The sequence below is a fragment of the Manacus vitellinus genome, unplaced genomic scaffold (genome assembly GCF_001715985.3).
Source record: "Manacus vitellinus isolate BGI_N305 unplaced genomic scaffold, ASM171598v3 scaffold_1_pilon, whole genome shotgun sequence".
Lineage (NCBI taxonomy): Eukaryota > Metazoa > Chordata > Aves > Passeriformes > Pipridae > Manacus > Manacus vitellinus.
Window position 1 is genome coordinate 34,076,131 of NW_021939396.1, and position 26,680 is coordinate 34,102,810.

At 43.4% G+C, this 26,680-nt stretch overlaps 1 protein-coding gene across 1 annotated transcript; it reads right to left on the bottom strand.

Annotated features, from left to right (window-relative positions):
* Positions 1-9,804: 9,804 nt before the first annotated feature.
* On the bottom strand, positions 9,805-25,147 carry VXN (vexin). Its single transcript, XM_008932197.3, has 7 exons — positions 25,080-25,147; positions 23,511-23,763; positions 20,555-20,610; positions 15,389-15,515; positions 12,803-12,864; positions 11,038-11,123; positions 9,805-10,137 (listed from the first exon to the last, which is right to left on the bottom strand). Exons 2-7 carry the CDS (start codon positions 23,575-23,577, stop codon positions 9,951-9,953), a joined length of 585 nt encoding a protein of 194 aa, XP_008930445.3. The 5' UTR covers positions 23,578-23,763; positions 25,080-25,147; the 3' UTR covers positions 9,805-9,950.
* Positions 25,148-26,680: the final 1,533 nt, after the last annotated feature.

The following is a 26,680-nucleotide window of genomic DNA, read 5'->3' on the forward strand; positions in this document are numbered from 1 at the left end:
TACCTCCTTCAAGCTCTGTTGCTAGGGACTGCTTTCATTTATAGCAAAGGCATGGTCCACAAAGGTGCTTGGTGCCACCTTTGACTGCTTAAACAGTCAAAAATGCAAATAACTAAAAATGCTGAAAAAATTCACCAGGAGTGGGCAAGGTCTGAGTATGGCAAGATGGGAAAAATGTTAATCCAGTTAAAATCTGTAGAGCTAAGTGAGCAGGACCAGTGGCACCCTCAAGTGTCAGCACCTCTGTGTGTCTACTGAGTGCTGACATTAGATGTCATGAGGTTTAAAGCTGAATCTACATGACAGGCCCCCGAAGTTCAGGTGATGGCTGAACTGAAGCTCTTGCCATTGTATTCTGGTAACTTTTTTCCCTTAGGCTGTATTTTTATTTTTTAAATGTAATTTTATTTTTAATTTAAAGCCTGAGAGAACATTTGGGAGATATGAGTTTTTATGCCTAATGACTGTGGACAGAATATTTTCAGGCAGTGTTTGTTGCAATTTTTTGTTTCACAAGGTGTGTCATATCAGGATAGAAGTCATCACATTGTAGCATAAGGCTTATGGCCCAGAACAAAAAGTCTTTCTGGCTCTTTACTGAATGTGAATAAAGCTATCACATTGATTTACTTAATTAATATGACAACTGCAAAGCAGGAAAAATGGAAAAAAAAAGCAGGAAAAAACTTGGGGAAAAACGACCTTCAGACACCTCCAAAGGTGCAGCCTAAGGTGACACGTGTCCAGATATCCTGCCAAAATATTTATGAAACAATAGAATAGTTTTGCATAACACTTTTTTCGACACTTGAGGGAAATCCTTTCGTTTCCCAGTGTGTGACATCTACTGGGTCTCCGTGTTGGCACTGGCTCTCAAGGTGCAGAAACTTTGATAATAACTGTGTGCATTTGCCCTGATTAGATGGACTTTGTGCTGTTTTTTCTGGGTAAATAAAAGGAAATAAAGCAGTTTCTTTTGCAGCAGGTAGTAGTGGCTTGGTGATAGGGTTGCTGGCAGGGAGAGGGTGAAGCCAGGCACCCCCTGGCTCGGTGCCCCAGAAGGACATCGCTGGCATGCCTACACTGTTTGGGAGTAGGTGTTGAGGCGCAGGGAAAAATGTGTGTGTCAGTGGGTGGTTTTGTACAACAAGTACCCTCCATGTAGCAAGTGTGAGGCAAGATCTCCTTGCCTGTGAGAAGGGTTTCTCTGAGGTGCATCCTGCACCCATCTATAAGGTAGTTGTTGTGTCCTGTGTCACAGAGGGCTGTTGCAGGGTTCATGCACATGTTACTTTCTCTCTGAAATAATCTGCTTAAATTATGAGCTCTCCAGCTGGTAACACAGCTAGATGTGAAGGAGTTGACTTCGGAGTTTTCCTTCTGTTGAGGGTCCTGTGGGAGAGCTACTAAAGGGGTTTTTCTGTTGATCTGATGATTTCTAGGGATGAAAATTACCGCTGAAACTGGCTGACCTGACTACTGTTGGCTGCAAATAAATTGGCTCCATAACCTCATTTATCTTAAATTTCATACCAAACATCTGCTAAATAGTTTATTGTGGCCCATCAAAAAGGAGATTGGAGGGCTAAAGGCTCTTTAGAATTTTTCAGATCCAGGAATAAGGAAGCATGCGAACTGCCTTGAGTTTTTTCCAAAAATGTTGGTTCTCAAGGAAAGTATCAGGTCCAAAATTGTGAGCAACTAAATACAGACTGTGCTGAGGTTTGCATTGCTGAGTCCCATTTGTGAGTGTTCTCCTTTGGCATGAGGTGAGCCCCTTCCTCTGGAGTCTTTGGAGGAGGCTTCCCTGGTGGCAGGGCACAGTCCCGGAGTTTTGGACTGGTCAGAGCCTCCTTCAGCATTTTGATGATTTCATAATGTGCTGGCTTTGCATTTCAGATAACTACTGAATACTGGGCAGTCCATGGGCCGTCAGGAACTCTGTGTTAACTTCATACCTGTTCTGTGTGAGTTCTGAACTTTTCACCGTCTTCTATTAATAATCATCGTTGAAGTTTTCAGCTCAGTGACTGTGATGCCATTCTGTCACTTTATAAATGCATGTAGGTTTATCACAGCAGTGCAGTTTTTCTACTGTATTTTTAGACACTTGGATTAGCTGGAATAGATTTTTATTTTGTTGAAGTCTACTTTTACTGAGCCTGTAAATATCTTGCAGAACAGCAGTTTTCAATCCTGCTGTTACCAACACTCTCCTGAGAGAAATGCAGACACCTCTGAGAAGGTGGTGGTGCCAGCCAGGTTATTTGGTGACATAGGGAGAGATGTGAAGATGGAGACTGTGTCTGTGTAAAGCAGCATTTACCCCCCTGCACATCTGTGGTTGCCTATCTGCCTCTCTTCTTTATTAGAGGATACCTAGGAAGGAAGGGCAGGGATTTCCTACCCTCTGGGAAGAGCAGCCAGCATCTTCCCACATACTTGCATGGTTTCTGAGGGGTAATGCACCCCCAAAACCTGGGTATGGACCCGAACAGCCCAGTGGGGTGATGTGAAGGCTGAGAAAATCTGTGTGAAGCTGACCTGGCCTCAAAGCTGTGCTCTGTGTCAGGATGATGCTGATGTGTGATGGTTGCACTGGTAACTCATACAATACTTCAGATGCCTGCTGGGGGCTGTTGTGTGGTGGCAAGGCTGGTGTAAGCCAGCCTGTCATGGCAAAAAGCAAAAGTCATGTGAATAAGCCATTTCTCTTGCTTTTACATAAAGGTTGTTATCAATCTGAAGTGCAGTCTTCCTCCTCACTGTGCTATCTGTACAGTGCCTGCTTTAGTGGCTGGACCAGGTGAGGAAGGGTTTTACTGACCCTTTATTGTGGGGGGCTGAGGCTGCTAATGCCCATGCTTTCTGGATTTGGAGGGTTTCCATCTCTACTGATGACTCTGGCTGAGCTTTCCTTACACTGTGGCTCCAGCCTGGCAGTAAGAAGGTATTTTTAGCCCTGGGAGCTGGAGCTGAGGTGGTGGGCTGCAGAGAGGACCTAGATGTGTCCAGCTACTGTGGCTGGTATGCAGATGGGGTTGGACCCTGTTCTCCATCCTTGCACGGAAGGATGTGTGAGCACTGTATTCACCTGCCCTCCCTGGCATGAGGAGACACAGGAATGTCTCCTGGCTGCAGCACAGGCAGGAATGTTGTGGGCCAGGGAGAAGAGCAGCCTTGGCTGAGTCCTTCTGCTCCACAGGGTCCCTAGAAAAGGATCACACGGCTGTTTCCTGCTCCTTACCTGCAGGAGGATTGACATGGGCAAAACAGGTGCTGGAGCAGTGGCAACCAGACCGTAGCTGTTTTGCACATGTGGGGTGACTCCCCTGTCACGTTGTCTCATTGTTTTAGGTAGTGAAGGTCAGGGAAGAAAGGGTATTATCTGAAGCATGGCAGAGTTACTGAGTATCTGCTTTCCACATGGAGACCCTCTGTCTGGTGAGAACCTTGAGCCTGGCTCCAAGACAACTACATAACCACCTTAGTGTGCACTGATCAGGTGTCAGCTGAGGTGGGTGCAACAGTCACAAAATAAAGGCCCCCTTACACACCCCCAGGCTGGCTGACAGCATCCTTCATTCACAGCCTTGCCTGCCCCACGGCAGCTTTGCACAGACCTTTGTCTTTGCTGCAAGTTGCTGGTGCTCTGAGACAGAGGAGCCTGGTATGTCAGCTGCTGGGATTTCTGCGTCAAAGAGTTTGTCCGTGGAGAAAAACGATTGGAGGCTTATTTCTTTTTTTCCTAGAATATTTGTGTCTCTTCAGCTAATGGGATAACCCACCTCAAGTATGTTGTCAAGCTAAATAACTTGTTATTTCTATTTATAATGTAAATTATTTTTAAAAATTAGTAGCTAAGTTTGGATTTTTAAATATTACCATTGAGATTAAATTAATAGACATTGCAAGAGCCTGAGTGTTGATGAACACCATTTATAAGGGTTCATTATGGATAAGTAATGTGAAACCCCACCCAGACTGTGTCCAGCTCTGGGGCCCCCAACATAAAAAAGATTTGGATGTGCTGGAGCAAGTTCAGAGGAGGTTCATGAAGATAATCAGAGGGCTGGAACACCTCTCCTATGAAGACAGGCTGAGAGAGTTGGGGTTGTTCAGCCTGGAGAAGAGAAGGCTCTAGGGAGTCCTTATAGCAGCCTTCCCGTACCTAAAGGGGGCTACAGGAGAGCTGGAGCAGGACTTTTTACAAGGGCATGTAGTGATAGGACAAAAGGGAATGACTTTAAACTGAAATAGGGTAGGTTTACATGAGATATTAGCAAGAAATTCTTCACTGTGAGTGTAATGAGGTGTTGGAACAAGGTTGTCCAGAGAAGCTGTGATTCCCCATCCCTGGAAGTGTTCTAGGCCAGGATGGGTGGGGTTTTGAGCAACCTGGTCTACTGAAAGGTGTCCCTGCCCGTGAGAGGGGCTTGGAACTAGATGATATTTAAGGTCCCTACCAAGTAAAGTAGCCTGTAATTTCTGAAGTTTTTGCTATGTGTTTAGTGGTCCTTGTTACTTGGGCAACATCTTTGCTGAGGCTGTTGCTTCCTGAGCTCCGCCTTTGCTTTTGCTGGCACATCACAGGCAGAGTGTCTGGTTTCACAGCGTCAGCTCCTGGCACGGCTCTGCCCGGGGCTCACTTCACCAAAAAGTGCCTTGTCAGACAGAGGGCTGAAGAACCGTGCATGCTGCTTGGGCTTTTGCGTGTCTGTTCTGCTTTACGGCCCAGTGCACCCCATCCTCTCCAAAAAAGGAAACATCAGACAAATAGATTGTGTGCTGCCTCTTACTGTTTCACCGCTTTTATGCAAAATGCGGTGGCTCAGCAGGAAAATATCAGTCTAAAATAAAGCAGAATATTAGGCAGGTGAATCTGCAGGACAGGAGGTCTGACATGGTAGAACACCTGGCTGAGTCCGGGGACTGCCAGCAAGTGTCTGTGCTGATCTACTTACCTTTGGGCCGGGTCTGAGGCCCTGACTGCTCCACGAGGCTTATTAATAAAAAGCTGTTAAACATGATGTCTCTTTAATAGTGACTTCAACCTGATGGCTGAGAAGAGGGAGATCATTCACAAGGGTTTCCATTTCATCCCCCTTTGAACTCAGCTTCTCAGTTTTTCTGGGCCTTCATCTAACTGAATTATATATTCAACTCTCTCTTTTCCTTCTAATCACTTCAGTTTTTATATTAGTGATCTGTGTGCCCATTTATTTTAATAATAGTTCTACCACTTAAAAAAAAAAAGGTTTTCAATACCATGTAGGGTCGAGCTGCTCACCTGTGAATCATCTATGGAGTTAATGTTGAGATTTTAAAAACCTCTCTTAAAATAGTTGCCACTATTTGACATTTTCATTGTTTGTAGAATTCACATATGGCTTTCTGAGGAGGAGTTTCATCTGAGAAATCTGACTTGTTTCAGGTTTTTTTGTGTGTGCGAGTTCTGATATTGCAACTTTTCTGGCTGGGTAACTCTCAGACGTGAAATTGTTGTGCAGATGCCAATGTTTGAGTTTAAATATTTTCTGTATAAAGTCTGTAGTATTCCCTCAAACAGCCATGTGTCCATAATTGGCTCTTCTGGCGACTCTGTTTGCTACAGGATCTGTAAGTTGAGAGCAAAAGGGGAAGAAAGGCAGGCAAAGCATATCTGAGATTTATTTTTTTCCACGCATCAGTAGGAATTATTTTATATAGTACCATAGCCTTAAATTCACTACAGTTTATTTAAATAAAGTGGTATGCAAAGTAATGATGGATATTTTAGTGACTAGCTCTATTACAAAAATGTTTTTGAAATTATGAGAAGAAATTAGAAAACCTTTTTTTTTGGAAATGAACTATTAACCACTGTAAGTGGAATGGATTGTCATCATGCAGTCTATTTCTGTCAGGTCAGCGACCCAGTTAGTCTGTAGTTCCAGGGAATGCCAAATTATAAATTGACATGAAACATGTCTGAAAAATGCATCTTCTGACAGATGTTATAAACTATAACAACAGGCTTGTGCCTGGTAGTGCCAGAGGCAATGCTTTCAGCTGCAAAGTTGACAATCTCTGTGTCTGTGGTGGAAAAATAGTACAGTTCACTTATTTTAGTTATCACTATTCCACATTTTTCTGACAGTGTGCTGGAGTCAACCCAACATTGCTTTCTGTACAGTTTCATCTGGAAAATGTATTGCATATCCATATCCTCTTGCATACTCATGCCGATATTTTTAATGCATGGCTAAAGGTCAGGTATTTGCAGAGGAGTTTCTAGCAGAGGCCAGGTCCTAGAAAAAATCCATGCCAAGTCCTGTGGTGTGGAGACTCACCAAGAGGACACTCCCTGGCTTGCTCATTTTAAACATTATGCTGTCTGTAATGGAAGGAACAGAAATTTGGCAACTTTTCACCAGAGCTGTGTGAGGTACGAGCACTGCAGCAGGCAGGGGGACAAGTCACCCCCTAATAGATGAGCTTTGAAGTCCGGTTTGGTAAAGAATGCCAACACCATATATTTTCTTTCCTTGTATCTTAAAGTCTTTCCACTTGCAGTCCTGAGTCATTTTCCCTAGGCTGGGCTCCTGCGTCCCTGTGCCACCCTTCTCGGGCTGTGCCGTGGTTTAGCAGGGGGTCTCCAAAGACAATGTTGTGCTTGAGGTAAGTTCAGTGACTTTCTTGTCAGCTGGTAAGATGAAGACAGGGAACACTTGGTTTTATTCTCTACCAGAGCCTTAACTACCTTTGAGTAGTCTCTGTCTTTGTGCTCTTATTTGATGGGAGGAAGGTGATGCTGCTTTCCTCTCAGGGCCACAGTGACACATTTAATGTTGTGTCTGGAATGCATTTGAGGTTAGGTGTGTAAAGGTGTATCTAACATCTGACTCCTGGCAGGGCCAGGACTTTTCTCTGTGCATCTGATAACAAACAATGATTCTACCACCTGTAAAATACTGGAGTTGCTCACAAACACACTTTCAGACTCTACCTATGGGGAGCAAAGTTCCTGTTCTTTGGTATCAGGTGTTTGTATTTTTAAGTACCATGCACCCTGCCTTTGTTTTCTACTAAATGCTTCCCAAAACCTCTTAAGTCACTGAGACCCATAGGTTACCACATGCTACTTGTTTATTTACTTTTTTTTTCATAATAGAACATATTTTTAAATCAATAAAATAAATATCTACTGCAATACAAAAAATCTCCACAGCAGTACCTGAAATACAAGAAATTAAATATGCTTCTTGTAAATATCTCCTCCTCTTGTAGATCCAAATTATAAATTAAATAAATAAGAAAAACATAAATACACATTTCAAGATACAGCAATTATTAAAAAGAAATATTAATCATCTCTGCCTCCATCCTCATACTGCTTAAAGCTATTAATTAACAAATTAAATACTACAATACAACTTTCTCAACAGACAAAACTCTTGCTTCCCTGGAGTTTGTTTGGGTGCTCTATGGGTCATGTTAGCTATAAGGGCAGGTACCACAAATGCTCACTCTCCTAATTACCAATTTCAGCAAATGGACTTTTCCCAGTGTCTCTCCACTGTCCTTATTTTTGCTTTGTTTAGGAAATGAGACCAAGAAAAGGAACAAGTGATTACTGTTCTCCTTACTCCTTGAGTCTGCATCTCTGTGCAAGGGAGCAGTCCCCCTGAACTTACTAAATTTACCTATGTGCATAAAAATAGCATGTCCCTACAAGGCCAAGGTTTCTGGCAGGATTTCTATGGGCTAGGGAGGGTGCTGTAGTGTGGTAGGTGATATTTGTAAAAGGTGTTTTCAAGAAACTCCTGTCCATGGCTCCAGCTTGGTTCAGTCATAGAGGACCTGGTGTTGGCAGGGTCACGGTGCCCAGACTATTACACAGGGCCAATGTATCAGGCTCCAATTTAAAGGTGGGGTGGACCCCTGTGAGAAAACTGCTCTGGAACTGCTCAGGTGTGCAGCCTTCAGTGGGCATTGGCATTGCTCTCACATGCTGTGGTAGGTGGCACGTGGTTAATGCTGGGTCACCATTGCCACATCCAGCACGTGGTTAACAAGGAACTGTGTTCTCCTTGCTCACAGGAGCAAGAAATAAAAGCAGGAGAGCAGATCATCCCTGTGTCAGGCTGCTGGGCCAGAAAAGGACTTTTACCTTTTACCTTTGGTAAGGAGGACTGAAAGTCTGTGTGATTTCTAGTTGCAAGGTTGTATTCTGAGTAGCTGAGCACCTCTGAAAGAGGAGCCTGTGACTGAAGCAGTGACAGACAACTGAATGTGAGGGCTGACAGAGGTATTTCATGAAGGTCTAGTGCCTCTCTCTCTCTTTGGCAGACTCCAGAGTGGGCTCTGGCTGTATGAAAAGCCACAGTTATCTTTTCAAATAATGCTTCCACCCCACTCTACTGCCTCCTCCATCATGTCTAGCCCCACATAGGTGTCCCCTACTGGCTTCCCTGGAGCCACTGGGCACATTTTCTCTGTGAAGCTACTGTTCCACTTGCTTTCCCGTTCCAAGGATTTCAGTTGCTTAGGCTGTCAAGCTGCAAACCTTTCCTGTGTGCTGCTCCACCCTGCTCAACCCAAAGCCAGAGGGCCTGTCTCCTTTCTCTCCTGGCCAGGTGGTACCCTGGTACTTCTGAGCTGGTGGCCCCTGACCAGAGACAGTTGTCTGAGCCTCCTCACCTCAGTATGTACCATGGCACTGCTTCTGGTGGCATCTCAGTGCATTTTACTGCACTGGCTGCTGGCAAGCAAGTTTCAGATGGGAGCTTCTTCCTTCTGCTCCTGTCACAGAGTAAGACTTGTATTTTTAATTTATGCTTTGGTGCACTGGCTGTTAGATTAGAGATCATCATTATTATGAGCAACAGGATATATCCTTCCTCCAGCTTGAAAAATAAAGTTCTGTATTCAGGGAAACCAATGTCTTTTATAAGAACCAGGGGAGCACTCATAGGAGGCAAGTACTGCTCATGACTAGTGTAATATTATCTATAACCGTGGTAAAAACCTTTTTGTAAAGCTGTTTGTTTCTTTTTTTGAGACAAAAACCCAAGAGGCCCTGACCAGCTATTTCTAAATTGAGAAAAAAATTAAGCAAATTCCATTAAATCTATCTATTCATAAGCACGGGTCTCCTACATGCAAATATCTCATGTTTAGTTACCTAGTTGCACCATTTATATGTTTTCTTTCCTTCTAGTATTTTGAGCACTTAATGAAATACCCTCTACCACATGGGTAGAGGTTAAGTTGCTGACTACTACTTCACATGTAAGCAGGTTCTATGGCAGAAAGTATCCCTTGAGGTTATTCAGTTGCTCATAGCTTAATCTGGCAGAACACTTTGAAACATCAATCACAAATTTGGTACATATGTTTGCAGATTTTCTCAGTTCTGGCCCATTGTTTTAAATTTTTTGCATCTTCTACTCCAGTCTTGAAACACTGAAACTGAAGTAAGGAAAATGTTTAGGATGTGTCGTTCAACCAAGCATATCGTAAGATGTGGTTTTTTTCTCATGATATGAGAGGGGAAAGACAGCAAGCAGCAGTACACAAGAAGTAGATCCCTGGGATTTAATGGCACTCTGTTACTGATCTATTGCCTTGCAGGAATACACAAACCTCTTGGTAGGCTTTTCTTGTTGTAAGTCTGAGCTGATTCAGACAGGACATAGAAAATGGTGAATGGGTCAGCAGTAGTTTCAGCATCTTTGAATCAAGATGTAAATCTAGTGGGATACTTGGGAATTTAGTATAATGCAACAAAGAAAGACCAGTGAGTTGCATCATGTTCACTTTTATCTTAGCCTTTCTCCCACTGTTTTGAGGCAATGGCATGAAGTAATAAAAAGGATATTGTTTTCCTGGATGAGCTGTGCTGTGTCTGTTCTGTAAAGCACCTTGGCTAAAGGACCTTCTGCCTTTCCAAGTGATGCTGAGCCTCATCAGTCCGCCTCAAAGGCACTGTTTGTTGCCCCCAGGTACTCTGACTTCTTCTTGTGCTTCATCCACATCTTCCTTAGGAGGCTGGGTGTCCCGCACAGGTTGCCTCCTGTCAGTGGCAGGGAAGCTTCTGCTCCTGGTGGCAGGGCCAGGTCATACTCTGTTGTCTTTCTCCAGCGGTGCCTGTGGCTGGCAAATAAAGCACAGATGTGTACAGAGTGCATCTCCATGGCCCTTCTTCCCTGCTTATGGAGACCAGCCATTTAAAACCAAAAGCTGTCTCGTTGTTTCAACCAGATATGTCCGCGCTGGCCTGTCCCTGGGACTGGCAAGTCTGGAATGAGCAGGGGCTGTGCAGGACAGTGGGCTTGGATGCTGCAGCTGCCACCCTTCCACTTGGTGCCCCTGTTCCCTTGCTATCAGAGTAGACACTCACACAAGGGGATGGGCTACAAGTGGGACCACTACTAAGTGCATCCTGTCTAGCACTTGTCGCCCAACAAGAAGCTGGTAAGTTGTCAAAGGAGAGAGCTGGGCCCTTCCACCAAAGTCCCGGGGACCATGTGGCAGCACCTGGGAGGGGTGAACTCCACTAGCTGAGGGGGATTTACGTGTCTCTGTACAGAGTGCGATGGCACTGTGGCAATCAGCTTCTTACTGTGGCAATGGTAGCACCTCAAATATCACATAGATCCATGTCTGAGTTAACTGCCTGCTGATGAGTGCATTTGTACTGTGGTCAAGCTGTTCCTTAATTATGCTTAAGGTTTAAGCATAATATTAACATTAAAGGTTTGTGCTTTTTTTTAGGTAATTTTTTAGTTAATTTATGGGTTTTTTTTAGTTAATCATTTTTTCTAAGCTACCTCAGGGCAAATATGGTAGACTTCTTAGAGGGAAAATACTTGAAAATATTTATATTTTGAATTAAGATGACTTTTTTTCCAGTGATAAAAGTTGTAATGGGTACTGAGGCAGCTGTATAAGTGGCTGTGGCTAATGATATAGTCAGCATATCCTTTACCAATCTCTCCCTGCCTTTGGGAAGCAAGAGGCATGGCTTGGCTGGAGGGATGGGAATGAACTTACTCCTCTGTAGAAGTGCAGTCACGTGTGGGAGAGCCTGTGACAGTCACAGTTTTCACTGTGATATGGGCAACTGGAGATGGAGAAATCTGTGAGAGGAAAAAGGACATCATTAGGAAATGCCAGTGATGAATAGGGACACAGGTTCATCTGAGGAAAGAGGCTGTTTTAACAAAATCAATAAATACTGTAAATCTCTCAACAAGAGAAAGCAGGTTAGGGATTTGACTGCCCAACTCTCAACCACACAAATACCAACTGCTCTCGTGAATGTTCTCAGTGAGGTCAGCACATGACTTGTATGAGCAAGTTACACCTCCCATCGAAAGAGGGAGGCTTGCAGAACTTTTTACTCCCCAGTTATTACATTTAGCTTCCTGAGGCAGTAAGGCTTTGTGCAGACTGAGCAGCCTGCCTCTTGCAGCTCCTCACAGGCAACCTCTGTGGCTACCTGGGAAGCAGATGTCTCAGCCATCATCATCCCTTGAGCATTGTGAAATGTTTCCCTGTTTTGTTGGGTGCTTCTCTATGGCGTGGGGAGCCCTGGTTATATTCCAGTTCTGCCACGGCCCCACAAGTGCCCGATTGTCGACTCCCTCCTGGTCTTATTTGAACCTAAATTGCCTGCCAGAACTGAGTCACTTTATCCCATAAATGGGTCAGTGAGACTAGCATATCCTCCAAGACAGTAAATTAAAATGTTAGTTGCCCAGAAATAAAAAAAAAGTCAAAAACTGTGCTGTGATCTCATAATTTCAGGCAATAAGCATATATTGATTTTACTGGCAATACCAAAAAATTTCTTCATGTTATTGTCACTACCATAACTGACCTTTAAGCTGTCTAGGGCTATTTCTCCTGGGATTATTCTGAGACTGGATACGTTTAAGTGTGCTTTTCAAGTATCCCAAGACTTGGAGATTTTGAAATCACTTTTGCAGGCATCCTTTGCAATTTAACCATGGTAATTACTGGTAAGTTCAATTAGTTTCATTACACTGAATACCACTAATTTTGACCATCCTTCAATATTGTACTGTTGTTTTTCCCAAGTGTAGCCCAGCTTTCAGCTAGCAAGTATGTTGCAGCCATCCAAAAGAGCCTTGAAACCTAAAGTTTTGATAGTATGGTCCAGTGTTGGCCAGAAACTTTTCAGAAGATTTTTTTTCTCTTTGAAAAACCTATATTTTTTAAATGTAGGGATTTGAAAATTGGGGTTTTTTGTAAGACAAAGAAAGGAGGGAGAATGTTTTAGTAAACACGAGTCATTTTTAACCAAAATATTTTTTCTGTCCATTAAAATACAAATTCAAGGGTTTAGTATGAAGATTTTCTCATCAACACTTTTTTGACATTTCTGACTCACGTGATTATCATGTCAAGTTGGCATTCTGCAGAATGCAAATTATTTGATGCCTGTTGCACTTTAGAAATTAGTTTTTTCCCGATTTGTGAAATTCCCTGAGAAACAAGAGGCTAATTCCTCCCAGCTCTTGCAGGTTGCTGAGCATTCAGAACAGGAGCCTGTCTCCTTCTGTCCCAACACCCTTCCTGGTCCCCTGAGGGGTAGTTGTCCTGAGCCAGTCTCTGCTCCCAGCTAAGGATCCTATGGCAAAATTATGTCTCAAAGGTTTAACAAAGACTGTGAAATCCACATGTATTGCAACAGACTGTCATGTTGTTACTGTGGGACAAACTGAAAGGTACAACAGTTTAAGATGCATCAGACAATGGTAGTTGGTCAGTTGGTCCTGCTGTATTTACTTACCAAAGACTTTCCATCCAACAGGTGACTATAGGACTTGGATGACTCTCGTTCATTAATTCCCACTGCAAAGCATAAGAGACATGGCATTATCTGTAATTATCCCTTTGGCATATCTTGTATGAAAAGCCTCTTTTCATGCAGTATAAACTCAGATATGGACAGAGCCCAGATACAGATTATAATTCCACTAGCTTTGATTATAGCAAAAGCACAGAGTTTTCTTTACTATGACCATCTGTGATGTCAAAATAAGTGATTGTGGAATTACTTAAGTCATTCTGGAAAGTCTCTCAACTGCTTGCTCCTAGACTTTTCAAATGAGATGGTGAACTGTCCTTAGCAGACCAAGCTAAGTGGGAGGCATTCCCCTCCGGGAACATTCACATGTCTTTACATGCAAAGAGTGGTCCCATCTGCTGCTCCCCAGCAGAGGTTGGGCAACCCAGTTTTTGTGCATCCTGGAGCCCCCATTGCAGGTCTGTCCTGCCTAGGAGATAATTCTCTCATTTCTGCATTGCTCTAGGGAGTTATTTTAACCTGGGCAGAGATGTGTGTTATGTCCACCTCATCACAGAGAGGGATTTAATATTTCTGTCAGCTCGTGGCTGAGTGAGACCTCTCTGCTGTCCTCAACTCTGGAGGTTACTCTTCAGTTTCAAGTGAGTGCTCAGCCAGTAACTTATCCATGGATAAATGCTCACTGACATTCCTGCTAGCTGTGCCAAGGAAATAAATGAGTGAGGGATGCAAGATTTTTTTCATGGAGCCAAATCCTCCCACTTGGCTGGGGGAATGTGGACCATTTCTACTGCTGTGACCAATGGAATACAAATAATGAAAGCAAATTTGGAAATAGTCAAGGTGCTTCTTATAGTGCTGTCTCCAGCATGACTTAGCAATCAGAACTGTCTTTTCCTTCTGGGGGCAATATTTGAGCATGACAAATGTCTTAACCAGCTTCTTGCTTCCTGCTCCGCCCCCTCTAGTAATTCCATTAGGTAGCTTACTGTATCCCTCACGTCAAAGTTAATGAAATTACCTCCTCTCATCTTGCATATTAGGTACTAACAGTATTCAGCAAGTAGCTCCAGGCATCAGTACTTCAGCTAATGTCCATATTTTTTCTTTTATTTGGTTTTATTTGCTCTTATATTGTCTGATTCTTCCCTTCAGCCTGTCCCTCTTCTTACTAGATACAGAAAATGTTCTGGCAAACTTTTAGCAAAATATCTGAACAAAAGTAAGGCCTCATGGCTTCAGGTTTGTAGGTGCTCCCCTCAGGACAGTAGTGGCTGGGTGTATTGTGAATTCCACTTCCAGAATTGCCTTCCCGTACACTGAAATGGACTGTCCTTACGCTTTGTTATTTGTGTGGGATTCCTGATGCTAGCAATAAACATGCTGATGGCCTCATCAGTGCTCTTTTATGTTTTTTGTTCTAATTTAAACCTAGTTTCTAAGTTCTGCCCACTCACTTCCCTTTCCCCTCCTATGAGACCTGTTTCCCCCTTTTCTGTTCTTCTTTTTGGATTTCTACAGCTTTTCGCTTTTTTTGCACCTCTCTGTCATCCTTTACTCATTTCCCCTCACAGCAGAGACCAGAAGGCCCTCCTTTCTCCCTCTCTGGCTCTCTGCCACCCTTTACCCTGCAGCCAGTCCCAGCCACTCCTCCTCCTCTCCCTGCTCCAGCCCTGAGGCTCCAGTTCTTTGTTCAGACACATCTTGGCTCTGGTCCTGGTTTGAGATCTTTCCCTATGGTCCCAAACTCAGTTTCTTCCTTCCCAGTTTCCCAGGCCCCACTCCTGTCTGGCCTATGTTCCTGATGGGATGGCTTATGTGCAATGCAGTTGCAGACCGGTGATGTGAGGAATATGCACCTTCATGCACCTGCTTTAATAATTTTGCATGTTTTAACAGCCAAATGCCCATTTTGTCTACCAAATACATGCCATATGGGATTTTTTTAAAGGCTTATGACTTGACTGCAACTGGGTGGTTTTCCAAAGGAGAGCAAAACACATGGTTTTGATTAAAAGGCCATCCCTTGCCAAACTGCACAGCCCTGCTCCAGCTTTGATCTTCCAAACATAACACACCAGTGTTGAAGGAGCTGAATGACCACTCTGTTTATGTTTACTCATCTCCTTGGTTTTGTATTGGCAAGCTCTATTTTTCCTTCATGAGTTCTCACAAATATGCTGAAGAAGTTTTAGTTGAAAAAAATTCAGGTCTGTGGCTGACATCCAAAATCTGAAATTTCATCTCAAATTATTATGTTCTGGCAAGTTCTAAGCAACTGAACAGGGATCTTATATAATAAGATGACTCAGGCAAATGCAGTAATTCACAATTTATCATTCTAAAATATTGTCAAGGAGTGTTTATGACTGAATAAAGTGAGTTTATGACTCCAAATAAATTGAGCAATGCCACAGTCATTATCTCATTAATTCCACTAGATATTTTAAGCACGGAATTATCCTCCAGGTACATAATAAAGCGCCCGCTCCGCTGCAAACCGGAAGGCTGCAATATCTAAAAATGTCCTAAAGCTGTGGAGGAAAAAAGCCCCTTCTGTGGACTTACCGTGCTGGGCCGTGCCCTTGGCGGGGCGGGGCCCCCTCTGCCCGCCCAGGCCCCGCGCCTCGTCCTCGCTGTACAGCACCTGCAGCAGGTCACCCTGCTGGGGCCGGCGGTCAGAGATGGCCACCACCTGCAGGGAGGAGACAAAACCATCCCGTTACATTTTGGGCTTTGGGCATTAGGTGGTCTGTTGAGGTCATGGGGGAGCTGAAAGGCAGTTTGCTCTTCCCACTGCTTTACTGTCATCCAAAGCGGATTTTGTCAGGTGGGGGCTCTGGGATTTGTGGGATTTGTTTTGTTTGGCTCTAGCCTCTGTGCATGAGACATATAAAAATATGGGAAAATCCTGTGGAGTCTCTCTGGGACCCAGCTACTTACTTACACCTTTCTGTATTCTCCTCAGGAGATTGAAATATGGTCTTTTTCAAGCTTCACTGAGTAGGATATGCCTGTTAGACAGCTCAAATTTAATTTTTTACTGTGTCACATCTTGGGCAATCGATCAAACTTACACAATGAGAATTACAACTGCTATTTCCTCATGGTCTCCCCTGTCTTTTGGACTTACTTACTTACACTCATGATAAAAGCAAGACTGGATTTAAGCATGGCCCCTCATGCCAAATTGTCCATTTCCTCTAATTAAGTTTTAATTCAGTTTGCCATTAATCTGCAATATTCTGAGCATGTGATTTTTTACGCAGACATAAAAATGTATACAAACCAATGCTTTGCAAAACAGGAAAGAAGAAAAACCCCAACTTGACCACTTTTAACTCTTTTGTCTCCATGTATCCCCAGGAGTCTGGAGGAGGCTGTATTGTCTAAATCCTACTGACCAGCAGGAAGAGGAGCAGAAACTGCCCAACAGTAGGCAGAAATACTGCTGGAAAAGGCTGGTAAGGCAACCAAAGCCTAATCTAAGGTCTAAGAGGGGTTTTCTCCTAATTCTGTGGACTTTGACACACAGCCGAACACAGTCCCCACTTGTAAGCTACAAAAGGACGTGCCCAGTGGTAAGTTAAAGTCAAAGGGACTATTGGTGTCTGAAGATAAGCACACACTAAGGTCAGCTGCGGCTGGTTCCCAGCTCTACTGACCATGAATCTGGTGCTGCTGAATAGAGTTGAGCCTCAGCATTACTCTGATAACTCAGAAACGAGTGATACTGGTTGTGAGAGGCCTTGTGTTGCTGCTGAAGCTGTTGGCATTGGCTCTCTCCCAGCTGCCCCTGGACCAGTTCCAGCCCCTCCCCATCCCTCTGCAGCAGCTCCTCACAGGCTGCAGGCTCCTGCGTCCACACATACCCTGACCACCTGAACCTTGCAAGCTGCTTATCAGAGGCATCATCCCCTTCACCACAATGACATCAGTGGAGACACCTGTCTTCAGTACAAATATGATGAGACTGTGGCTGGCAGGGGTCTCTCATGACAGCCCTTGGAACCTGCCTCATGTGAATCAAGCTTTCAAGGAATTCCACAAAGCTTAGCTCTTCCCATCGTCTCTGGAAATATGCCCAGTGCTCTTGGTCAAACTCAGACTTTATTGGTGTGTGACAGAAAATATCATCAACCCTATGCTACTGAGACACCCGAGGTCACTTATTTTGCATTGTCATGGAAAGAGCGTTTTTGGTAAGTAGGATGCTGGCTGCACCTAATTCTAATCCTGAAAGTGGCTTATTCAATCAGTGTAAACCATCATGGACTTGTAACATTCTGCCTACGTGTTGCAAAGAATGAAATATGGTATGGGGAAAGGAAGCAGGATTTTTAACTTGATTAATGGCAGGAATTGTTTAGGCACATGGTTATTGTTTGCAAGATTCCTCGTTACCTGTGATACCAGTAATGCCAAAATGCCTCCAAGCAGCAGAATCTGTATAAATAAGTTACAGTACCATTTTCCATTACAGCTGGAGACAACAGTTCAACGTCGATAGTGAACGTCTTTGCAGTGTTTGGCTGTAGCACACTTTGGAAGTTCCTTATCTCTTAATTCAAGATTTCACTGTGACTTTGGCTACCTCACTCATTGCTGTAATATGTTAAGACTTATCTAGGTCAGGAAACTAAACCTGCTGCAGCACGGTTTTGATCTAAAGTGGAGCTGACATTTCTCTAGGGTACCTAGGGTAAGGCAGAAGGATCAGCTGGGAGTCACTTTTCTTTTCTAGACAAACCAGGAGATTTAAATCTGTGTGAATGGCAGAGTCAGCCAGACTGTGTAGAACTAGCAAGTTGCTCTCTAAAAACCTACTGGTTTTAGAACCTGTAAGTCCCTTAACCGGCTCAGTCTGTTTGCAGGACATTGCCTCTGAATTCAGAGCTCAGCAAAGTGTCTTTTAATGGACTTTGCCGTGCACATGATAGCATGGAGGCCTGGCATACCCACTGCTGGAATTAGCTGTGCTGAGGGGGAAGGGGCATGAAAGACACAGGAGGGTTGCAGAGTGGCACAGATGCTGTTCCAGCCACCCCGATGCTGGACCCAAAATCTCACCAGCAAACCAACAACCATCCAGAAAAGGTGACAATTAAATATATGGCTTTGGATAAAACTTTGAAGGTTAGAGGCTGAACAACTAAGTGCTTGTTAGTGGAGCAAATGCTGGATTTGTAGAGTTAAGCTCTTTTTGATGGTCTAATATTGAGCTGATTTTTAATGTGGTAGCTCTAGCATCCACAGAGGGATTTACCACTTTCATGCAAAGTAGCCAGGTACTGTCCAGACAGTTCTACCCAAGGGATTTGGGGGCTAGAAGAGCAAGGGAAGATAAGTGAATGATCTACTATCATTGGAAATATCTTTTAATAGGGCAACAGGAACTGCAAATAAAGACGTTCTTTAAACACTCAGCTGAAAAAGAGAAGGTGTTTCCCCCCTTCGTTCACCCTTCCACAGTCATGTTTGTGCATTTGGGATGGGTTCTTGAATGTGATGGAAGTTACACCCCCAAAAGTAAAGTCATTTGAATGTTAAACCACTTACTGTTACACTACTTGAGTATTTCTGCTGTGAAAAAAAAGGTCTGGCAGATGTCCACATTGGTTGCTATTTTTGTCTTGCTGAGGATTAAAGTTGTGCATCCACTGCAATTGCCAGAGCAGGAGATTTCATGTTAGCTGAGGCATTTCTACAGCACTGACTACAGGTGCAGATGTAAAAGTGAAAAATAAATAATCATTCTGCTACTTTTCTGTGGGTCTAGAAATTGGCAATCACAACTTCCTCACAGGCATGTCTATTCCAGTACATGCAATTTATTTGAATGCTTGTGTATGAGCTGTAAGCAGCTGCATCCCACTGATGAAGGGGAATGCACAAACCTTAGAGTTGACTGCACCAATCCTTTGGTTTGAGAGCCATCCTTGTTTTCTTTGCTGGAGCTGCAGACCATTCCTCGGGCTTGGTGCTCCACTGCTAATATGATGCTGCCTGCATCATGACTAAGAGCCAATCAAAGGACATCCTTAATTGGGGTCAGGAAAGCCCCAAAGGAGAAAACCAATCCTCTTAAAATACAGCAACAAAACAGGGACTTTCTTATCTCATTTTCTTAGGCCTTTATGAGTATAGTGCTGCCACAGCAGCTGATCCAATCCAAATGAAATATTAGATGCTTCCATTTAGTAGAAACAACAACTATCTGCTGGGATTTGGAACATCATCGCAGACATAGAGTTGCCCTTGATTTCAATGAAAGCTTAGCTGAAAGTTTTCAGCTAAATAGTTTTATGAAAAATTTTGTCAAAAAAAAAGAGATAAGTTATCTGTGCATACTGTTTCATCAAGTGAGAATAGTTTACTTTTAGTTTGGACTTTTGTTTTTATATTGCATGGAAAACAGAAGATATCAAAGGCATAATGGAAATAAAAGGCATAAGGAAATAAAAATGGGGTATCTCAAAATGGCTTAGTTTGAGTAACACTCCAGCACTCTGACTTTCATCCACATTTGAAGAGTCATTTTGAAACCTGAGCCTGAGTTACAGGACAAAAATAGGACTTTTTACCATTTGTAAAAATACACATATATATCGTGTCTACCCAAAATTGACAGGTATGTTATTGACTCAGCCTGGGAACCACTTTGGGCCTCCTGTGACATTCTGGGATCCTGTGATGTGCATTAATAATCAAAAGACGGAACGGGAGTGAGGGCGGTAAGCAGGAGGACCTACACTTCTGTAGGGAGATCAGGGAATTGGGAATGCAAAGAAGAGGCTCTCTACAATTGATGACGGGGCTGTGCAGTAGGATAGAGCATGGAAAAAAGAAAGGCCAAGGAGCAAAATATTTCAACAAAGTGCTAGAGAGGAGACAGGTCTGTGGTGAGAAGAAATGCTGTGGCAGAAGAGTCTCAAACCCTATAAAAAGTGCTTGGATATGCAGAAGAGAAAGAGACTGTCATTCCTGCAAATCAGTTAAAAGGATTGTGAAAGGAATTGTGAATGGGTCAAGTGGATTTAAGGAGGAAAAACTGCCTCTGAAGGCAAGAAACCTCACACCATGTGCCAAAGCACTGGAACTTAGAAAACATTTTCTCAGAGAATGAAAAATGTTCAGTTATTTTAATTTGGGGGGTACCTCAGCTACAGGGAGTGGAAAGCTCCATGTGTGCCCTCTGTGCTGGTGCACTGCAGGTGAGTCAAGGGCAGGCAAACATTGCTGGGGCCAAGGGACAAGCATCCTCCAGTGGATGGCTCTATCAGTCATCCCTTTGGGTTGAGATTGCTTTTCTCCCAAATTCCCTGGGATACTGGCTCCTTGATTAGCACATATATGTATTGCTATGATTTGTTTACTTTTGATTCTTGCCTGTCCCCCTGGCACTATTATTAAGGCTTTATGGATAAGAATTAAGCCTGTGATTCCCTCAGATGGTCCCTGTTGATAAGCTGCTATGTTCCTTTTGACTGTGCACAGCAAGACCACATTTATTTTATTGTTTGTTTCAAAACACTTCTGTACATAAACTGCAGCTTTTCAGAAACTCTCCTTTCTGTTTCCCCCCCCCCCACTCCCTACATCAGACACCGATGCATTTGTTTGCCCTGAAACATCTGCTTCCCATTTAACCACAACATGTTTTAGGATAAGTGTAGTCAACTAGAACTAAAGAAAAAAAAAAAAAAGAGGGATAGAAAAGGAGACTTTTCTTACGTTCTTTGTTAGGATGTGCTGCGTAGTTTTGGCTCGTCTTCGGGCAGGACTACATGCTGCAAAAAGAAGAACAGGAACGTGGTCAGCCCGTAGTGGAGGTGGACACATGCCTTTAAGGAAGATTCCAGCTGAAATAACTCCCAAAAAACTCCTTTTTTAATGTTGTCTCAGAGGTCATGCTCTAGCTACACAATACAGACATCCATGGGCTCAGGGCAACAGCCAAGTTTCTGCAACTCTTCCATAGGCTTCCTGGAGGAACCCTTCTCTTTCCTCAGTTTTGATCTGACCTCCCACCTGCCAATATTTCAGAAGGAAATGACTAGTCTAAACGTTATCTTGGAGAGTTCTAGAATTTTATCTAGTTAGGGATTTTATCAATAAGCTCAAACTCCCTCAGGACATCATTTCACTTTTACTGCATGATGTCCAAAGCATAACATTTGCACTAAGCCTAATATTTTCTTTTTCAATCCTCAAAATGACCCATTCGGTTCTCTAACTTGGGGCATTTTGCTTAAACTCTGTTTCTCTTTTTTATTTCTTAGGCCCATGAAAACACCAAAATCATAGAACCACTAGGCAATAGATACACAAAATGCCAGGTCCATAAGCCAAGTTTTTGGCTGGACTGAAGTGAGTGGTTTCGGATGAGGGTTTTATTGGACAAAGTGAAGATTATTTAAACATCTGTTGTTTGAGCTAGAATTGAAACTGGCCTGAAAGGCTCTGTGATACTTCCAGCTCTCCCTCTCATCATGTATTACCCTCCTCTGTTTTCAGGCTACAGGAGCTACAGGATTTAGCAGCCAGTGAACAGGCCTGCAAAAACCTGCCAAATGTGGAGAATTAACTCCAGTTCTAAAGGCTGAGCCTTGGGGCAAGGCATGTGAATGGGGGTTTCCTATTCAGGCTCCATGTATAATCCAAAGGCTTTGAAGAGCCAGGAAGGTTTGTTATGGGATGATGGGTGACTCCTGCTCCCCAGGTGAGCTTTCCTTTACATTGGCACACATTTAACTCCAGGAGTTACAATGCTTATTGCTGCTATGTATTACTCTTTGCAGAGTTTTGAAGCTGTGTAAGCAGCTGGAGGTCATTGAAGGCTGCTGGTTACTGCAGCCAAACAGCTCTCCTCAGATGGCAGGAGTAACTGGGCTTTCCAGGGCTCCAGTACAAGCAGAGCTGGCAGTGAGATCAAAGTCACCCCTCCTAGACAGTTTGAGTATGTCTAACAGCCAGCCCTCCATACCTCAGTGAGGGTATAAGTACTGAGCATTAGGACCACACTGGAGAAAAAGTTTTGGCCTGTTCTCTGCCGATAGTGAAACATGACAGGAATATGGGAGGTGAACAGTCTTGCCCAGGGTCCCTGAGAGTGGTTCACTGCAGCACAGAGCACTTCCACACTGGACTCATCACAAGTAAGTTATCTGCCTGTTTAGAGCTTGAGAGTGTGCTAAGCTGTCAGTTCAATTACAGTCTGTTTTGCATGGTATGATATCCTCAGGGATCCTTACTGTCTTCTCCTGCAGAACACATTTTATATTTTAAACCACAGGAGTGTGGGATGAAAGCTAGACAAACATAATAAAGATGGCTTGATTTTTTTTTCTTCCCTGGCAATATCTTGTAAATTGTTTTTGAAGCTGCTTCAATCACCTTTAATTCTGGAATTTCATTGTGTGAGGACTAAACTAATTGCTCACAAATGAAACACTCAAGTGCAAAAAAGTTTAGTGATGCAAGTAATTAATTATCTTCTTGTCTCTCTGGTATTTTATGTATTTTACCAGACAGTGTGAGGAGCACAGTTCACAGAGATTTCTATCAGAAGCAAGTGCTTTTGTGCTGTTATAGCTACCCAGGCTGGTGCACAAGGAAGAACACATAAATGTGCCTAACTAATAAATTTGCATATTTTCAGAGTACATTGGATCCACAGTCGAACTTACTGCCTGTTGTCCACCAGAACAAGTGGCAAAAGGCTTACAGGGGCTGAAGAAAGGCAAGGCATGAAAGGGAAGTCACAGCACCAGCAAACATGAAGTTACTTGAATAGCCATTGAAAGAAGAGTGAATCACAGAGGTAGCCAGAAGTGACCCACTTGTGGGGGAACACAATGGCAGCAGTGCAAACAGTGGGGCTGCGGGGCTGTCCCTGCAAACACGAATCTATGCAGAGAGTGGGAGAGAAGGAAGGGAAGAATTAATCCCTGCAGACGATGTATCTGGATTTGCCTGCAAAAGAATGTTTGTATGTACAGCCCAGCTTTCGGGCAACAAATAGAATTACAGTGATGTTTCACTTTGTCATTTCCACTTATATTGCAAAATTAAGCAGCTGAGAACTCATGCTCGCAGCTTTCAAGTAAAGATCTGATCTGGTCCCAGAATTTGTTTTCCCTGCTTTTCCCTGCTTTCTTGTTGCTGAAATATGCAGCCATTGAATTTAAACTAATTTGTTCAATCAAATGCAGGCTGGGCTTTGTCCGGTTCTTACTCTTCATTAGAAGCAATTAATGTTAATCATGCATTCATTTCCAGGGTATGGCTTTGGAAATGGTCCACTTATTGAGCCAGCAGACTTAAATTCAACATTCATGCAGTTCACCCACTTCATCTGAGCTGCTAACTGCTCACAGAACTTCATTCTCTTTTCTATTACGCAGAATAGCCACACAGTTGCAAGCTGTCACTTTAGCAGTTACCTCATAGGTATAGCAACACCGATTTCAGATCTCCCAATTTTGTCGGTGCAAAGATTTTACACAGCCACAATGTCGAAGCACCTGCACGGATTAGCTCGTGAAAGCGGCGGCGAGTGCTGGGCTGCAGGCAGAGCAGGGCACGGCAGAGCAGAGGAGCTGCTCATTTCAAAGATTTCCCCATTGCTAAACATCCCATCCCTCCAAAAGACAACACCGTAGTGGTTGTTGCATTTTGATGTACTCACATTTGGATGAAATCACAGTGGTGAAAACTTCTAAATTCTCGTCGCTGCAGCTGTAAATCTGGTGCATTTTCCACGTCTCCCTACTGACTGCCTTTCAGCTTCATGCAACCGCTCTGAACTTCTGGTAAATAGGTTTCACTAATCCAATCTGGCTCTGTGATCATTGTCCAGATCTACAAAGGACAGACTGATGCTGTGATCTCATCTCATTCCATATTCTTCATTGCAACATTTTCTGCTCCCATCTGGCTTTCTATGAATATTATTAACACAAAGATTTAATTTAGCTGTTACTTAAGCCTCTACTCAGATAGGAGCATTTTATTTAATGTCTCCTTTTACCAGTGTGGAGAATCCTCTGCAATAAATAGCTAATAATTAAAGTCTAATCTAAACACTACATTACAGAAGTACTACAAGGACTTTTTTAAGAAAATTGGGTTAATTGTGTACTTTAACACATTTATCATAAAAATTTGCTTCTTCCATATAATGAGGAGTTGATTCTAGGGGCATTAAGAAAAGTGTTTTGTGCTTTACCTTTTAATTTCATGAAAAGGTACCAGAATCCTGGGCATTTCAAAGGAAAATTTCAAATGCAGATGACTAAGAAAGGGCACATAAGGCAGATATGCATAGGTCTCTATGCCCCCTACACTTCCGTGGTTGCAGAGGGAGGGCAGGTGGCTCAGTCATAGATGGGTTCCCACATGACTTGATAGTTCTGGGGCCTAATCCCATATTTATGCACTTCAATAAAGGGTCTTCTTGCCAAAGCTTTTCATTCCTTAATGCTCCTATCAGAAATTGTTCTTTTCCACCTCTGAATATCAGCCCCCTCAACTTCTGGTGACTTACTGCTGCCACGGACACTTAAGACAGAAAATTTTGGCTTGCAGGCTCTAGCAACTGATGTAGCAGGAACACTTTCAAGTGTGAATAATGATATTAAATTATATCAGTCTAATGAATAGCCTCCATTACTACCACGTGTGTGTCTAATTAACACAAAAACAAGAGCTGTCTTCTCCTATAATAGAGGTCTGCCACCAACAGTCCCAGACGGAAAGTGCCAGTGAACATGGGCTGTCATTGTCATATTGATGAACATTTCTTATTCGAAATAATAAATACTGGTCAAATACACATCCTGAGCCTGGAAGCATTTTGGTTGAGTGGAAGGTGTCGCTGTTTCAGGAAAGCAATGAGTGAAGAGAAGCTGTTATCTCTTGTCACCTCCCAGGGCAGGCTCCTGCTGTCCAGCGGTAGCAAAGCCATTGTGGTGCTGGGGGCATTGTCTCAGGAAACCGTGCCATGCTTGAAGTGGGCGGTGGGACGGCAATATAATCAACCAAAAGTTCAATTAGTTTTTGATTTATTGCGCCACATGTTCTGCTTGTATGACTGATGTCATTAACATCAGGCTCGGCTGGCACGTTCATCTGTCCCTGCCCGGCTGCCTCTGAAGGCACACACACTCAACAGATGGGGAGCTGCACGGGTGCGAAGGCAATTGTTTACCCCCCTATTGTTCCTGTGTCAAGCAATCAAACCAAATCCATTACCCACCGAGAAAAAGATCAGCGCACCGTCCATTCAGCAGTGAATGGGGCAGACGCGGTTATGCAGGAGGCTTTAAAGCTTTCAAAAGAATAAAAAAAAATAATGAAGACCAACACTGAATAGTCGATAAAAAAAAAAAAAAGGCTATAACAAATCTAACCCACCCTTTATTTCACCTTCAAGATATTCATAGTCTTATGAGAAGAGGGGTACTTTTGGATCCAAGTCATTGGTTTCCTAGTTCTAGGAATGACCTAGAGATATTTTCAAATAGTAGATGAGGTTTAACTTTAGAACAAGTATTGGGTGCTTCATGCTGTCAAGGGGTGGTGGGAATGTGGACACTGATGTGAGACTCAAGAGGTTGCTACTAGTTGGTACTCACTGTGTTACAGGGCAAGTAGGCTTTGAACACATCTTTACAGGCACAGGATGCTCTGGGGATGAGTCACTCTGTACAAGGAGCTGATAAAAAGGCTCTCACCTCACTTCCAAGCTGAAAAATAGGCTTTAGGAGAGCAAATACAGCATCTCTCATCAGGGATCCTCATTTGGGAATGAATTTTCCTCTGGTCATGAAAGGGAGTTTGCTGCCTTATTTTCTCCAGATCTTACAGCATAGTCGAGCACTATGAATGCTCAGAGTTTTGCAGGAAATCTTAATGTGGCTTCAAGAAAACGACTGCACATATTGGGCTATGTTTTTTCCACTTGTCTGTGAAGTATTTCGGGCAAATGTCCTGGTTTAGCTATAAAATGGGTGTAATAACACCTGACAAGGAAGCTTTGCACTACAGAGCTCGACTGCATGCTACCTGCTGAACAACAGCAGGCAGTAATCTTAGACTTGAGGGAGATAACTCTCCACAATGTCCAACTTAGGAACTGTTCGCAGAGCCACATCAGACAATTTCATATGGTGTCTCCCTTTGGCTCCCTACTGACCTAACAAGAGTCCAGTCTGTGGTGGGAGCAGGAAACCAAACAATTTTTGACTTTGTGAATCGTTGTTTTGTTCCCCAAACTACATAAAACATCTAGAGACCAGGCTCAATTTTTTTCCTCATTGCTAAAGACAATTAATAAGCTATTAACTTAATTCACATGGTGCCCCTGCAGCCATGAGAAGACCCAAAGAAGTTTTGGCACCAGGGTATATCTTTGACTGAAGACTCCCAAGCAAACGTGGAATCCAGATTCCCAGCTGTGATATAGCAGTTTACCAAACAGCTGAACTCTCAGTGTTGACAGCAAAGGATCAAAATGTTTGCTGGGGCAAGAACAGGGTGACCAAAGGTGAAGAGGGACAACTGAGGAAGAGGAGGAGGAGGAGGAGGAGGAGGAGGAGGAGAAGAACTCAGGACACAAGAACAGACATATGGTGTTTGCCAAAACACCCATCTAACCTTATCTGCAAGTCTGGGACAGGGAAGGTATTTGATTCTTGGGAATGTGGGTAGGAAGGAAATAAAGGTGGAGGAGAAGAGATATTTGCTGAGGCTGAGAGAAAAACAGCTGTTGAAAACAGCAGGAGGCTCAGTGACCCTGGTAAACATGGCAGGAAATCCCATAAACTGGTGAAATGTCCCTCTGGGGAGTTGGCAAGG

What these genes read in the sequence shown, in the direction of transcription:
- VXN (XM_008932197.3), bottom strand. Translation starts at nt 23,577, where the DNA reads ATGCACCAGATTTACAGCTGCAGCGACGAGAATTTAGAAGTTTTCACC. An exon ending in CAAGGGCACGGCCCAGCACG is followed by an intron (nt 12,865 to 15,388) that starts GTAAGTCCACAG and finishes TATGCTTTGCAG; the next exon opens with TGGGAATTAATGAACGAGAG. An exon ending in GACTGCACTTCTACAGAGGA is followed by an intron (nt 10,138 to 11,037) that starts GTAAGTTCATTC and finishes TTTATTTGCCAG; the next exon opens with CCACAGGCACCGCTGGAGAA.